The sequence below is a fragment of the Mustela lutreola genome, chromosome 1, assembly GCF_030435805.1.
Source record: "Mustela lutreola isolate mMusLut2 chromosome 1, mMusLut2.pri, whole genome shotgun sequence".
Classification (NCBI taxonomy): domain Eukaryota; kingdom Metazoa; phylum Chordata; class Mammalia; order Carnivora; family Mustelidae; genus Mustela; species Mustela lutreola.
Genome location: NC_081290.1, coordinates 113,451,041 through 113,467,439, shown reverse-complemented (window position 1 = coordinate 113,467,439; position 16,399 = coordinate 113,451,041). Strand labels below are relative to the sequence as shown.

The 16,399-nt window shown below is 35.2% G+C and overlaps 2 protein-coding genes across 11 annotated transcripts in view; one reads left to right on the top strand and one right to left on the bottom strand.

Moving 5' to 3' along the window:
- Nucleotides 1-10,211, top strand: part of SMARCAD1 (SWI/SNF-related, matrix-associated actin-dependent regulator of chromatin, subfamily a, containing DEAD/H box 1) — a 74,819-nt gene extending 64,608 nt beyond the window's left edge. For all 8 annotated transcript variants that reach the window (XM_059172681.1, XM_059172668.1, XM_059172675.1 and 5 more), the window contains 8 exons: nt 91-186; nt 282-399; nt 618-739; nt 2,404-2,592; nt 3,219-3,337; nt 4,486-4,668; nt 5,656-5,765; nt 9,757-10,211. In XM_059172681.1, coding sequence (XP_059028664.1) covers nt 91-186; nt 282-399; nt 618-739; nt 2,404-2,592; nt 3,219-3,337; nt 4,486-4,668; nt 5,656-5,765; nt 9,757-9,818 — 999 coding nt within the window. In that variant the 3' untranslated portion in view covers nt 9,819-10,211. The remainder of the gene's footprint in view (nt 1-90; nt 187-281; nt 400-617; nt 740-2,403; nt 2,593-3,218; nt 3,338-4,485; nt 4,669-5,655; nt 5,766-9,756) is intronic.
- A 2,375-nt stretch (nt 10,212-12,586) lies between these two features.
- HPGDS (hematopoietic prostaglandin D synthase) overlaps nt 12,587-16,399 on the bottom strand; it is a 30,604-nt gene continuing 26,791 nt past the window's right edge. For all 3 annotated transcript variants that reach the window (XM_059172666.1, XM_059172658.1, XM_059172662.1), the window contains one exon: nt 12,587-15,580. In XM_059172666.1, coding sequence (XP_059028649.1) covers nt 15,416-15,580 — 165 coding nt within the window. In that variant the 3' untranslated portion in view covers nt 12,587-15,415. The remainder of the gene's footprint in view (nt 15,581-16,399) is intronic.

Genomic DNA, 16,399 nt, shown 5'->3' with positions numbered 1-16,399 from the left:
CTCCCTCTCTCTGAAATAAATAAGTAAAACAAAGTAAATAAGTAAATAAATCATTTCTAAATGGATGTGTTCTTTTGTTTTTTTATTTAGAAATCAGCAGATGAGCAAAGTATATATGAAAAGGAGAGAATAGCACATGCGAAACAAATTATAAAACCATTTATTCTCAGAAGGGTAAAAGAAGAGGTAACTTACCTGCATATTTATTGTGATGATTGTTTTTTAGAAATCTGTTTTCTTCTTTATTTGAAAGATCTGCTTAAACTGTTTTCCTTTCTCAGGTTCTCAAGCAGCTACCCCCCAAGAAAGATCGAATTGAATTGTGTGCAATGTCAGAGAAACAGGAGCAGCTCTATTTGGGTCTTTTCAACAGATTGAAAAAATCTATCAATAACATGGGTATAATCTGATTTTCACAATTGCATGTAAAAAGTAATCCTGTATTGGTCCTACATTTTGTTTAGTCCTGTTACAGTGGGATTTGCTTATTTTTAAAAACTACTTAGAATTTGAAGAAATAATTTTAAACTTTTTGTTTGCACTGAGATGTATTTCAGCAGACAGCTGTAAACTTGGTTTTGTTTTTTTGTTTTTAATGTGTGCTCTTTGGATCACAGAAAAAAGCACAGAAATGTGCAATGTCATGATGCAATTAAGAAAAATGGCCAATCATCCTTTATTACATCGCCAATATTACACAGCTGAAAAGCTCAAGGAAATGTCTCAGCTTATGCTAAAGGTAAGGATTTCATATTATGTTAACATTGACCTTTATTAACACTGTTAAACATAAGGTTAAATTGTCAGGCTACCTAAAGATGAGTCAAGCCTCATAAGCGTATTGATCCATTAACCTTGTATTTAAGAAAAGCATTTTTTGTTAAAGATTTTACATATTTATTGACAGAGACACAGAGAGAGAGGGAACACAAGCAGGGGAAGTGGGAGAGGAAGAAGCAGACTTCCCACTGAACAGGGAGCCAGATGTGGGGCTTGATCCCAGGATCCTGGGATCATGACCTGAGCCAAAGGCAGACGCTTAATGACTAAGCCACCAGGCTCCCCCAAAAACATTTTTAAGACAAAGTTCTAGATAATTTAAAGGGAACATAAAGATTTGAGAAGGCTAACAATCTGTATTAGGAGTCAGCAAACTATGGCCTTAGGGCCAACTATGACAGTGGCTGTTTTTATAAAGTTTTATTTTAACACAGCCACATCTTTCTGTTTTCTGTTTTTTGTGACCTCTTTCTCATTACAGACATACCTGGGAGATATTGCAGGTTTGGCTCCAGACCACTGCAGGAGAGTCAAATGAATTTTTTGTTTCCCTGTGCATATATAAAAGTTACGTTTACACTGTACTGTAATCAATTAAGTGTGCAGTAGGATTATGTCTAAAAAAGTGTACATACTTATATTTTAAAATGCTAAAAAAAAATGCTGCTGTCATCTGAGTTTTCAGCAAGTTGTAATTACCGATCACCATAACAAATACAGTAGTAATGATAAAGCTTGAAATATTTTAAGATTTACCAGACACAAAATGAGCAATATTGTTGGCAAAATGACACCAGTTGACTTGGTCAACACAGGTTGCCACAGACCTTCAATTTGCAAAAAGCACATTATCTGTGAAACCCATACACAAAAAAGGTGAAACAAGGTATGCCTCTATAAGGGTAGAGTTGAGGAGTTGCAAAATAGATCATTGTGCCTACAGAACCTACCCAAGATATTTACTGTGTGGCTCTTTACAGAAAGTTTGCCAATTCCTGATTAAGATTGCCATAATGCACTTCTTTATTTTACCAAAAAGATCACTTAGATTTTATGTCCAGGGCAGTGTTTCCTCCATTTGTTTTCTTCATGTTTTTATTATATTTTCTCTATAGTTTTATTAATCTTTATTTTTGTTTCGTTCTCTGTAACACCCACCCTTAGTTCTCCCTTACAGATCTTCATGTTAAAAGCAACTATTTGCTTTTAAAATGTTTTTGTATTATTTTAAATTTATTATGGAAAATTTCAAACGTGTAAGTAGAGAGAGAATTGTATAATGAAATCCTGCCCATGTAAGCTTTACCCATTTTTTTTTACAGTTATTATCTAGAATGACACTACTTTTGTTTCATCTAGACCCTTCCCCAGGATTATTGTGAGCCAAATTCTAGATATTACTTCATCTATGAATATTTCAGGATGTTGTCTAAAACAATAAGGACTTTTCCCCCTTTATTGTACCTAAAATAATGAAAATTACTTTCCTTTGTTAAGTTGTACCATGTAAAATGTGCTGTTTAGCTACTTAATATTTTATCAGATGTGAACAGTTTTTTTCAATCATTCTGGTCATATTATAAATTATCTTCATTTTGATGTTGTGTATTGTTCTGTTTTAAGGAACCTACACATTGTGAGGCTAATCCTGACTTGATCTTTGAAGATATGGAAGTTATGACAGACTTTGAATTACATGTACTTTGTAAACAATATCGACATATTAATAACTTCCAGTTAGACATGGACTTGATTTTAGATTCTGGAAAATTCCGAGTTTTAGGATGCATCTTGTCTGAATTGAAACAGAAGGTAATAAAGAAGAATGCTACTCTTGTATTTTTCCAGTTAGTTAAACTTCTTTAAAATAATGGTGGCATGATTTGACTTTCTTGAAGCTTTAGCCTATATCTGTTATACGTATTTCTAGAAATTAATGCTTTGAGCATTTAGGGGATATATTTGGGGATATGTTTTCCTGATTATTTTTCCTCTTTTGAGTCTGAAAAAGAAAATAGAAGTTAGTAGAATACATTTATATTGATGTTTTTAAAAAATAATCTTAAATGTCCTTACTTCATGAGTGACAATCTATGTCACTCATAGATTGCCTCAAAATTAGTATTTTGAGGATACCATGTTATTTAAATACTACTACTATTTATATGTGAAACAGCTTAAATTTGTAAGATCATAATCCAAATAGTACTTTTGTATAGCTATTTTCATTAACTGTCCTTGAAAATCAAAACAGAATTAAATTTTAGGTCTGAAGTTTAGAAATTAAGGTAGTTTTATTTATATACAACTTTGTTACATCTATAACAAGAAATTTACCTTTGCTGTGGTCACTTGATTTTTATTAAAGAAGCAGTTGATCATTAGATACTTATGATTTTATTTTTCCGTGTATCTAATCCATATATGTATTTTCACAGGGTGATAGAGTTGTATTATTTAGCCAATTTACCATGATGCTGGATATTTTAGAGGTTCTCTTAAAACATCATCAGCATAGGTACCTCAGATTAGATGGGAAGACTCAGATTTCTGAAAGGTTAGTATACTTCACTTCAATTTCAGAAAATCTCCACCTCACCTCCAAATAAGAGTAAATGTTGGAATTTTAAATATGTACCAGGCATTTGATTGAATTTTATTACTTTTGAGTCTTCTATGTGGTTATTTCAAATCATTGATTGTCCTAAGATATGGAAAATTTTCTAAGTTTTAGATCTGAATTGCATAGAAATCTGTTCCTGTATTTAATTAGAATGTTTTCTCCTTTAAGACTCATTCAGACCCTTGAAGCACCTTACCAAGATTGTTTAAAAAGCAAAAACCAAGATTGTTTTAAAATCTTGGGCTTTTTATATTTTAAGAGTGATTAAATAAGTTTGGTTTGTTTATTTTTTTAATTCCCAAATATTAAAAGATTGTCTTAAAAAAAAAAAAGGAATACTTTCTCTAGTGTGTTTAAACTGCATTATCTCTTTTGGTTTATTTTTTATCAGCCAAAATGCATTTTTTTTTCCTGCATTAAAGATAGAAGATATGCTAAAAGAGAACACACTGCTCTAGTTTGATCTTAAGATCTTTAGTTCATCTGGTATCAAGAGCAGCTGCTATTAGGCTTCTGAGAATGCTAAAGATTGAAAAGTGATATCCAAAATTTAGATAAGCCAGAAGTCATTAAACAAAGGAGAAAGTAACTCTTTGGCATTACTCAAACCTGAATAGTTGAATTAAAGTGAGAACTAGTAGAAAGAGAAATGGTATAAAAGAGAAATGTTACAGAAAAGAAGTTGGTAGGGTGCCTGGATGGCTCAGTGGGTTAAGCCGCTGCCTTCAGCTCAGGTCATGATCTCAGGGTCCTGGGATCAAGCCCTGCATCGGGCTCTCTGCTCAGCAGGGAGCCTTCTCCCCACCCCACCCCGCCCCGCCTGACTCTCTGCCTACTTGTGATCTCTGTCTGTCAAATAAATAAATAAAATCTTTAAAAAAAAAAAAAAAAGGAAAGAAGTTGGTGAATTGGGAAGGTCTTCCAGTAAAGTAACTGTAGGAAAGGTAATTATATTACCAAGAGCATGTGTTTACATCTTTGGGGTTTTTTTGTTTTGTTTTGTTCTTCAATGTAGTTTGATTGTTTTCAGTTTTAGCTATATACATTCTAGTGAAATTTAGCCTGATATATTTATCTTATAGGATTCACCTAATTGACGAGTTTAATACCGATATGGATATCTTTGTGTTTCTGCTGTCAACAAAAGCTGGTGGCTTAGGAATAAACCTCACTTCAGCGAATGTTGTTATACTTCATGATATTGACTGTAACCCCTATAATGACAAACAAGCAGAAGACAGATGCCACAGAGTAGGCCAGACTAAGTAAGTGTTTTGAGTTGAAATTGATTTTTAACCAAATGCCAATTTAATTTGTATAGAATAGTAGAATATGGTCTGTCAGTGTCCTGCTTCATTTTTGTATTTTCAGCAGAGCTTGGCTGCTGATAGATTTCATACCATCAGTGTTCCTATGTAACATATTCATTTTCTAGTAGTTAAAGGAAAACAACCTCCAACATCACCCCAATTAGTTCTGCAGCTGATGAAAACAAAATATACCAATGGTTCAGCTCTTTTGAAAAATATTAGTAGTTAAAAAGGCTTGTTAAACCACTGAAAAGCCAGATAGAGAGTAATATATATACTATTGTTACCCTGTAATCCTTTAGGAAATACATTATTGAGTTGTAGATATTTTAGGTGAAGGGTCATTTTGACATTGGATCTTAAAGAGGTGCCAGTACCTATAATTCAACTCTACTTTCACATATAAGTAGTGAATAATCAATGTTTTCTATTTGGAGTGTGTTACTATATTTCCAAAAGGTCTTGATAAGTTCATTTATGAACCACATATTTATCTCTACGTATTATGGGACTAAAACTGCCTGTGTAATCTTTGTACTTCACTATACTTTCTTACTTTTTATACTGAACTATTTAGTGGAACCTGACAAGTAAAGCATGTTCTTTTTATTTTTATTTATTTATCTTTGTTTTTGTTTTTGTTTAACATGTTCCATTTTAAGATGAATACCTAACTGAACCCAGACTGTTTGTTGTAGTAAATTTTACCAGTAATTTTTGGATTACAGATATCTTGGATTAATAAGAAAGGTCATGTAAAAGTTACATGCGCAGAAAACATCAATCCCAAGTTTGAATAAAAGGGAATTTAAAGTTAAGGATACATTTGTTATACAGTTTTCAAATTATTTTTATTGAACTCTGAGATGTTTTGTATAGCTTATATGTATCCAAATAATTTTATATTAAGTAACCAATGGACATATCTTCTATTTACTTTAGGGAAGTACTAGTTATAAAATTAATAAGCCAAGGGACAATTGAAGAATCCATGCTAAAAATTAACCAACAGAAATTGAAACTTGAACAAGATATGACTACAGTCGATGAAGGTAAGTTGTTTGTAAACAGAAACATCAATATTTATTTATCTGAAAAGACATCAAAGTAGCACTAGCAAGGGATTAACAAAAATTGCCCAAATCCTTCACTGGCATCCAGTATAGGAAAAGCATGTTCATTTCAAAAGTACTACAGTAACTAAGATTATTTAGCCAGAATTGATACAAACACTTGATTTTGGTTAATTCTGTCTCTCCTATCCCTTATCTCATGACACCAAAACCTGTTCTCCTTTAGCACTGCTGCCACCCACCCAGGTATATAGATTTTATTCTAACAGTAAGTCTTTCCATAGAACCATCATAGTTACTAGTTAATTGGGGTTTTAGCAGTTTGATTTTTGGACTCCCCACCGTGTTTATATAGGCTGCTTCTTATGGACTGGTTCATTTCCCTGAGAACATATTCACCCAATCTTTTGTGAAATGAGGGTGGTGGGAGATAGAGTATAAACCTATTGAATGCATTACTCGAGCTAAAGAAAAGCAGGAGAGGAGAGAGGGCTGTTGTCATATTTATATAGTTAATTTTCCTGTTCTAACAGAGCTTCACTATCTTCTACTATGCCCATATTCAGTGTCCTCTGATTAAAGCTTTTCAAAGAATAAATCTTTTTTTTTTTTTTAAAGATTTAATTATGTATTTGACAGAAATAGACAGAGAGAGAGGGGACATAAGCTAGGGGAGTGAGAGGGAGAAGCAGGTTTCCTGCTGAGTGGGATCTGATGTGGGCTCGAACCCAGGACCCCAGCATCATGCCCTGAGCTGAAGGCAGATGGTTAACCGAATAAGCCACCCAGGCGCCCCAGTAAACTTTCATTTGTTTATCCAGGGTAAATGGCTGGCTCTGTTGGGCAGGCTTTAGATGTTCTACTCTTCTGTTTTAACTCTGTATATTCCTCATCCTTTGGGAGCCGTGTATTACCTCCGTGCCTTGAGTTTGTGCTGGGGGGGGCAGGAGGGTTGGTTTAGATTCATAGTATGAAGTAACCTCCTTCCATTTTCTACCTTTTGTTCACTTAAGTTTTTGCTTTGTCTATTCTGCATAAGTCAGCTTCCATTCTTTTTGCCTTTCATCTCCCCAAATTTGTTGACAGCTCTCTCTTCACTATTGTCTTTTTCTTCTTTCTCTTTTGTATAGTGCCCCTAATTTCTTTTTTCCATGGCATTTTAATGGTATTTCAGATAAGCCCAGTGTATGTCTGTATCTAGTCATAATTCACGTAAATTATTTGTATTTATGTAAAGTTGTTTGGTCTAAAATTTTAACCTGTTATGTTCACATCAAGTATCCTTTAAAATAGCAGTTTATTTCAGCTATGCTTTTAGACTCTTACCTCTAAAGTGTTTAGTTATAAAGAATCATTCTCCCATTTAATACGCTTTTTTTTTCTGTAGGAAATTTCCCTCTGTCTTGTTAAAGCTATTTTTATCAGTTTTTTCTGGTGTTTTTTTTTTTGGTAGGCTAAGAGTACAATAATGTCCTTATTTTTTAATTATAATGATTTTGTCATCTTTGCTTTTGGTTTCATTTAAATGATTAGGCACTGACCTAATGAGCGTGCATGTACCCTTTTCATCTCTCACAGCGAAGATCTTTTCCACTGTAAACGAAAAGTATATTTGTAATTGAGTATATCTGTGCTTTATGTTAACAATCTTGCCCCCCCGCTCCATGAAACTATGAAAGAAAAGTGCCATGATTTCTCTCAGAAACGCTTCTCAGATTTTTGTGTTTCTAGAGCTTGCCTTAGTGGTTCTCAAAGTGCAGTCCCTGGACCAACAGCAACAACATCACCTGGGAAATTGCCTTGAGATGCAAATTCCCAAGCCCAACTCCATCCCTGTTGAGTCAGAAATTGGGAATGGAACTTGGTAATCTTACTGCGGTTCTGATACATGCTAAAGTCAGAGAACCACTGCTTTAGAATAAGGACTGGGGCACCTGGGTGGCGCAGTGGATTAAAGCCTCTGTCTTTAGCTCAGGTCATGATCCCTGGGTCCTGGGATCGAGCCCCACATCGGGCTCTCTGCTCAAGAGGGGGCCTACTCTCTCTGCCTACTTGATCTCTCCCTCTGTCAAATAAAGAAATAAAATCTTTAAAAAAAAAAAAAAGAATAAGGATTGTGGTTTGGGCATGTGTTATTTTTCTTTAATCTCTTAATGTGATTATATTAATAGATTTTCTACCTTTTAAAACTTTTAATAATGGAAATTTTCTAGCAGAGATGTTGAAAGTATAAGTGAATTTAGCAGTTCTAAACATTTTGCTTCATCTACCTTTTTTTCTCAGCCATTTCAATCAGTTATTGACATGACATGTCATCCTAAATATTTATCATTGCCTTTAATTTGCTACAATACCATCATTACATCCAAGAAAATTAACAATAATTTCCAAATATTACGTTTTCCCAATTATCCCCAATGTCTTTTATAGCTTCAAAAAAAAAAAAAAATCCAGATTTCACACACTGCATTTTATTGCATTGTATCTTTAGCATCTTCAAACTTGGAATCTGAGTCTCCTTACCCCTTTTTCCTTCTTTCCACCTCTCCCTCCCTTCCCAGAATACTGAATCTTGTACAGTCTTGTCTTACTTTTCTGCTTTCTTGTCTTACTGTCTTCTGGAGGACAAGTTTCAAGTTAAATTTCATGGGCTATTAAGTCTGTGGATGAACCTCAAGACAAGGGTGTCTGTGAACTTGAGGGTTTATGGAATAGTCTGTGTTTCTGTGCACATGTTTTTAAATGAAAGAAGAGTAGATAAAGTACTCATAATTTTAGATTATAATTGGGGTGTGTATGTATGGCAGGGAAAAGTTGTTAGTTTGGTTGTATTTAGCCACATCTAATTATGAAATTACTCATTGCTATGAATGTACAAATATTTATGAATTGTCAACTATACCATTGTCACTGTAAACTAATATATCAGCTCATCTCTAAATAGTCTTGAGTGATTAACTGACGCAAGATTTCAGTTTTCTCACTTTAGAAAAAGCCTGGGGGCACCTGGGCGGCTCAGTCGGTTGAACATCTGGCTCTTGGTTTCAGCTCAGGTCATGATCTCATGGGTCGTGGGACTGAGCCCCATGTTGGGCTGCATGCTCAGTGGGGAGTCTGCTTGAGAGTCTCTCTCCCTTCACTTGGGAGTGCATGCTCTCTGTCTCAGATGAACAAATCTTAAAAAATAAAAAAAAATCCGGAATGCTTCTTTCATAAGTGTCTAGATACTGGAGTCTGATTTAATTGAAATACGGGGCAAACCTTGGGAGAAGGTTATTTACAGTGGGCACTTTAATCTTCCGCTGGTATGCCTTACTCATAATCTTGTTTAGATGTGCCAGTTAATAAAGTGATTGTATCTTTGGATTGAAAGTAAGGGTGTAGATGAATGATTTCTGTTTGGTTGTCTTTGTCTTCACTATTCAATTTGTTGCATAAACGTTTTTATCGAGTAAACCTGAGTAGTAAATACTGTGTGCTATATGAATAGAATATGATCCAAACTAATATGTGCCTGTCTTTATATATTTCTGTCAGCTCAGAAACCTAGCCTCTAGAGTACTGTGCTGGCAATATGAACATAAGCACAGAGGAAATAGCCCTAAATATCTGTAGGGAATTGCAAAGGTTGTTATGTTTTGCTTTGTTTTAGATTTATTTAGAGAGAGAGAGAGCATGCACAGTGGGGAGGGGTAGAGAGAGGGAATCTTAAGCAGATTCCGATCTGAGTGCCAGAGTGCCTCAAAGGGCTCAGTGTCAAGACCCTGAGATTTGGACCTAAGGCAGAACCCAGAGTCAGGGCTTTAACGAACTATTACCACCCAGGCACCCCTCATGAAGGTTTTTAACAAGAAGTGATGTTGAAGCAAACTGGGCTTTGAAAGATGATTTAGGAATTCACCGAAGTTAGAGAAAATATATTTCATAAAATATTTTTATTAAACTTTTAATGCCCCTTTCTGACCTGCAGGTGACGAAGGGAGTATGCCAGCAGATATAGCCACATTACTAAAAACGTCAATGGGCCTGTGAAATTAAGAATTGTGAATTCCTAATTGATGAGGAAATATCAACTTGGTGCACTCAAGGACATTTACATTATGATGACCATGGGGTTTATGAACATTTATAACTTTTTATAATTTCCATATTACATTTCTCATAGTATGGACAACTTTTTTGCCACTAACTGAATTCTCCAGATGCTCACATGTGAAATTTCAAAAAAAAACAAAACAGAAAAAAAAAGAAAAAAAAAAACCCACACAAATATGTAGTCCTGAAGATGTTGAATAATCATTTTACAAAACAGTTTTCTGAATGGGGATTAGTTGGTGATTGTTTGTAACAAATATGCTAATGCTTTAGAAATGTCAGTATTTTTGTAATTATTTCTACCTCCAAATATATATATATTGTCTTTCACTGGATAATGTGTGTAGATTTTTACATGTGCCTTATTTGACAATGCTTATGTCTTGTTTTTCCTTGTCTCATTTGAAATTCTTGTTTTGTTAGTTTAAAGGATGCAGCTGTATAGATTATATAGCTTTCATTTTATTGCTATTTGAAGCAGATGTTCACCACTGTCAACAAGAACTCAACCTGAATTTAAAGGTGGCATTCCATTTACTAACACCCCCAGGTCCTTCCAAGTACTTCTGTTAAAACAAATTTGTTTGGCTAGGCACTAAGTTGTTTTCCAGTGATAGTAACGAAGAAGCCCTTATCTTGCTCCATGGATTAATTCCTTCTGTTCATTTCCCCACTGCACTAATTGTGCTTATTACTCTGCCTATTCTGTGCATGTTTTCATTACTTTCCCTCTCCTGGCTTTTGCTTCTCTTGAAACTGTTGCCCAGTCACTTCTGCTCCAGTTCTCTTTACTCTCTAAATAGTAGTTTATTCTTGCCACGTATCAGCACAATGTGGGTAACATTTGTCTAGCCTGGCAGAACAGGTTAACAGGCAATTTCACGTCAAAGCAGACTGAATGTGACTTCGTATTAAGGCAGCGTTAGGTACTGCATGGAAATAGGTCATTAACTTTAAACACTTCTCAAAATATAATTTAACAGTTTCCAGAATTTCCAGTACAGGACCTCCTGAAGAGAGAGCCATTGTTCAATTCAATTCAGTGTGGGTGACAAAGTGAAATTTAGAAGAAGTAAAGTGTCTATTTGATATTTAACTCTTTATTAAATCTTTCTTTAAATTTTTGCCTGTCAGTCTATCTTGCTGTTTTTATTATACATCAGTTTCTTTGTATAACTTGTGAGTTTCATGTGTTTTGTTTTTATTATGTAAATATCATTATAAATAAACTTATTTATAAATCATAGACTTGTTAATTTTGGAGATTGTATTTTCAAGGCATCCTGACTTGCTCAGATGCTAAGGTCATATAATCCTCTGGAATTAGAAGAGTAATGAAGCTCTCACAGCAATCTTCAGATACTATAAACTCTGAACATGATTCAGTAGATTTACCCAATCTTGAAGGTATATTGGATATAATGGATATATTTTAGTATAATGGGGCTAGAAGGAATCTACAAATATTACTACCTCCTCCTACATCGCAGGACCCAAATCTTTTGGATTCTTGGATATACTACCTTTCAAAATCTCGTAACTTTTCTGTAATAATGTGTCTTTAGGGATAGGCTGTTCTTTTGATGTTATTAAGTCCATATTATCTTTACTGAGATGTGGTTGTGTTCTCCCTGTAATGTTCTATTATGTCTTGGGCTTAATAAAAATATTTGTGATCATAAGTTGTATTTTCACACCCTTTTTAATAGTTTCTAACTCTCCTAAACACAATATTGAGTTCAAATGAGATTGTTTGTGCTTAATATTGTCTGTTTCTCAATAAACTGGAATTTATTACTTAGGAAATATTCCCATTAGTCTTTTCACTGGACTCATGTTCGTTGAACATCATAATCCATTACCAGTGGTAAAGAGCATGTGAAGCCATAGTTGGAATTTCATCTTGACCAACTGAAGCAACTTCTATTTTTTAATATAACTTACAAAGAGGTAGAAGACATTTGCCTTATGTATTAAATAACTATATTTCTGACCTCATAGACTTGTAGCTTTATACCAGTAGATACTTATATTGCAACTTTAACTACTCTTGTTTCTGACTGTTGGTGTTAATGTATAGGGGTTAGATAGGAGTATTGGATTTGGTTTGCATTTGTGTGGCCCTAAGCAAGACACTTAAATGTCCATAAAATTAAGCAATTCTTTTAACTCTTTCTTCCCAGATTGTGTGTTTTCTGATTACAGTCTGCAACTCTGATTCATGCATGTTCTCTCTCAGCAAGGAGCCGTTTATTTGGGGTACAGGATGGGATAATGGAATGTGTTGTCCCTTCAGTAAAAAAAGATGACCTAAAGGTTGATGATGATGCTATGATTGAAATGAAATACTTCCTTAGGAAACCTGCTGTGTGATTGCATTTTATATTTGAATTACGATTTGTGTAAACAACCAGGACTGATGTTGTGAATTTTCATGTTAGATAAGCATGGTAGTTCTCACTTTCTCTAAATTCCATTTTCATTAAAACTTGTCAGAATGTAATTTTATGGCAGAAAATGAACATTACCTGGAATATTATTTGAATTTCTTTTGTGAAAGATAATTTTTTTCTTTAAATTGCCTTGATAACATGATACAGTATTTTGCAGTGAGATTCACTTATAACCTGTTATCATTTATTAACCTCCACTAGCGATACAAAAATGTGATCCAAGGAAGTAAGTCATTTGGGAACTATAGTTTGTTTTTTAAAAGATTTTATTTATTTATTTGTCAGAGAGAGGGAGAGAGAGAGAGCACAAGCAGGCAGAGTGGCAGGCAGAGGCAGAGGGAGAAGCAGGCTCCCTGCTGATCAAAGAGCCTGATGTGGGACTCGATCCCAGGATGCTGGGATCAAGAACTGAGCGGAAGGCAGCAGGTGAAGCAACTGAGCCACCGGCGTCCCTATAGTATGTTTTTATGTATAATCATCTTTTCTCCTATTTCATAGAACATCGGTGAGATGAAAGAAGCACCTTAAACAAAATCATACTTAGTCCAGCTTTCCTTTTTTTTTTTTTTTTCCTTTCTTCCCCTATACCCTCTCCCCATTTCTGGCTTCTTAACCATGTTCTCCTTCCTCTGTCCTGCATTTCATGTATATGTCATCTACTGCATTTTTCTGTTTCTGTATATAACATGACCTACTAAGATTAGACAATCCAGTATTAATATTAACATGCACATTGAACTAAAATATATTCCAGTGCTACAATTATGGTTTAAAACGGGTTGAGGGATAATCTGTAGTTACTTGGAAGATTTCTATTTAAATGGTTTGTTTATATGGGCAGTTCTAGCTTTCCATGGTAGTGTGGGACCATAATAATGACTGCAGGTTGAAATTGTGCAAAATAATCCTAATCATTGGAGAAGATGTTCTATGACGTTTAAATTATTTTCTCAACACATTAAAAACATTGTTCGTTGTAAATGAAAAAAGTAGTAAAACTAATTTTAGTAAAAGAAACTGATAATGTGTATTACTTTGGTAAAGAATGTATTAAGAATGGTTTTAATAATACCTTCATGTATGATTGCAAGTGAGCATTCTTTTTATACCTTGGCAAATCATCATCATTCTAAGCTTGGATCACCTTCCAGCACTTTGTTGCATTTCCAGTGTCATGAAGTATCCCTGCTTTTTTCTTTTTTAATAGGCTTTATTTTTTAGAGTTGTTTTGGGTTCACAGCAAAATTGAGCAGAAAGTGAATTCCCATATGTCCCTGCCACCACACAAGTTCATCCTCACTCACTATCAACAACTGCATTCCAGAATGGTACATTTGTTAAAGTCAGTGAATCTGCACTGACACGTAATAATCACCCAAAGTCTATAGTTTGCATTAGGGTTTGCTATTTGTCTTGTACATTCTGTGGGTTTAACAAATCTATTACAGTATGCAAAATAGTTATACTGCCTAAAAATTATCTATACTCAACCTGTTCAACCCTCCTTCCCAATTCACCCCTCACAACCTCTGGTCTTACTGTTTCCATAGTTTTGCCTTTTCCAGAGTGTTCTGTAGCTGAAATCACGGTTTGTAGCTTTTTCAGATTGACTTCTTTCATTTAGTAATCTGCACTTGCGTTTCCTCTGTCTTTTCATGGCTTGATAGCTCATTTATTTTAAGTGCTAAATAATATTTCCTTATTTGGAACACCACAGTTTGCTTAACCAACTCACTGTAGAAGGACATCTTGCTTACTTCTTAGTTTTGGCAGTTATCAATAAAGTTGCCACAAACATCCATGTGCAGATTTTTGTGTGGCTTTAAGTTCTCACCTCCTTTGGGTAAGTACTAAAGAGCGTAATTGCTGGATCATATCGCAAGAGTGGGTTTAGTTTTATAAGAAGCTACCAAACTCTCCAAGGCGTCTTTGCTGTCAGCAGTGAATAAAAGTTCATTTTGTTTCACATCCTTACCAGCATTTGGTGGTGTCCGTGTTTTGAAATTTTGCTATTCTTTATAGGTATGTAATGGTAACTCACTTTTATTTGCATTTCCCTGGTAACACGATGTTGAGCATCTTTTCATGCTTATTTACCATGTGTATATCTTCAATGAGGTGTCTGTTCAGATCCTTGGTCTGTTTTGTAACTGGGTTCATTTTGGATTCTTTGTCTATTTGGGGTATAGTCCTGTATCAGATACGTCTTTGCAAATATTTTCTGTGGCTTGGCTTCTCATTCTTTTGATCTCTGTTCTCTTAACATGAAACTCTGTGGCAGTCTCACTTCTTCTGGAACATCACTTCTGTCACAGCCATTTTCCTCATTTCTGTCAATAAGCTTGCCAAGTTCTTCCACTGCATCTCTGGAGCCCCTTGACCTGCAGCTGTCCACTCTTGCCATTTTTGTGTGGTTTGAATTTGGCTCCAGCATGGTCACTTTTCACTTCTTTATTGTACTTTCCTCTTTGTTGATGAGTTCCCTTTTTCAGTGATCCACTTTATAAAAAATTCTGAGTGGGTTTATCACTGAGAAGCAAGCAGGCAAGGCAGCTACACACTGCTGCTGCTGAGTGACAGGTGTGTGGTGACCAATCCTTAACAGACTTTCAAAGAGGTGATGTGATGGTCACTGGTCATGACGGGCATCTATTATTTATACAGTGACTTGTGGACCACGGAGCTAGCAGCAAAGTTAATACTTCATGCAATTCTAGCTTAAGTCCAAACCATTTCGGGGGGGAAAATGTGTATGTTCCTTAACAATTGTGACTGAAATCCATGCATGTCAAAGCCCATGAAATGTGAGCCCTGCCTGTATTGTAAACTTTTTCCTCAGTTGTAAATGATGTGAAATTATTCTAAGGGAAAGGGGAAAAATAGGATGCTTGAAAGTAAATGCCCTTCACCCCCCTCTTTTTCCTTTTTTTTTTTTTTTTTAAAGCAGAATATGGCAAAATTGAGAGACTTGGTGAGTCCGGGGAGGGGAGAGTGTAGATTACATGGCAGGCTGAGGTAGCTTCTCATCTGATGGAAGCCATGCTGCGAAGAACAATAAAGCTTAGAGGTAGCTCGGATCACCTAGAGTTTGGTTTGCGGCCTTCGTTGTATCCAGTCAGCAATGGCAGGAATGGCTTGAACTTTCTTCCGTAATGTTACCAACCTGGGATGGATGTCCAGCAAGTCAGGTTTAAAGACCAAAAGTGTGGTACTGCAAATTTCCCAGTAGAAATCTGCCCAAGTTACCTAGTTGAAAGGAAACAAAAATTACCATTTGAACATAAAAGTCTAGCATAATTTTAAAATCAAGGATACTTGCTTTTTAATTCAAAATTACCCAATAATACGAAAGTGGAATGCATATATGATAGAAAACTACAGATCACACCATGCTCCCAATACCTGGAGGTTGCTACATTAACACCTATGTATAATGGTATTGTGTTTATGTCTGTGCGCGTGTGTGTGCGCGCATGTGCGTGCATGCTAAAATGAGATCTTACATACTCATGTAACTTGACTCAATCTCTGCCTCTCCATGACAATACATTGTTATCTAATACCTAGCCAATACTTTTTCATCTGTTCCAAAAATGTCTTTTAGAGAACAAAGCAGAATCCATTCCAGAACATGCATTTTGTCTGGTTACACCTTTTAACTCCCTTTTACTAAAGACCTCACACTAGTCCTGAAGAACGCCCTGTCTTCAGGATTTTTGTATTTCATATTATTTACCTTGTTCCTTTCTTTTGCAGAGTATAAAGGGATAGAGTGCAAGTTATCCTGGGAGAGTTGATAGTTGTAAGTTAAATATTCTTGACTAACACATTATATTGCATCACCTCGGAAGACATGGGGTCTGAGCATTCTTGGATCCCCAGTGTGATGACAGCCTGGTCCTACCCTTGTACGCTTTTCTTTGTACACTTGTTTTCTTCCTTTGTGACTAGAAACTAATCTGGCTGACATTACTTTGACTCCAGATGATGAATACCCATCAAAGTGTGGAGTTTAAATGTGGGCTATCCGTAATTTTATGGAACTTAATAATGCTAATTGCTAGT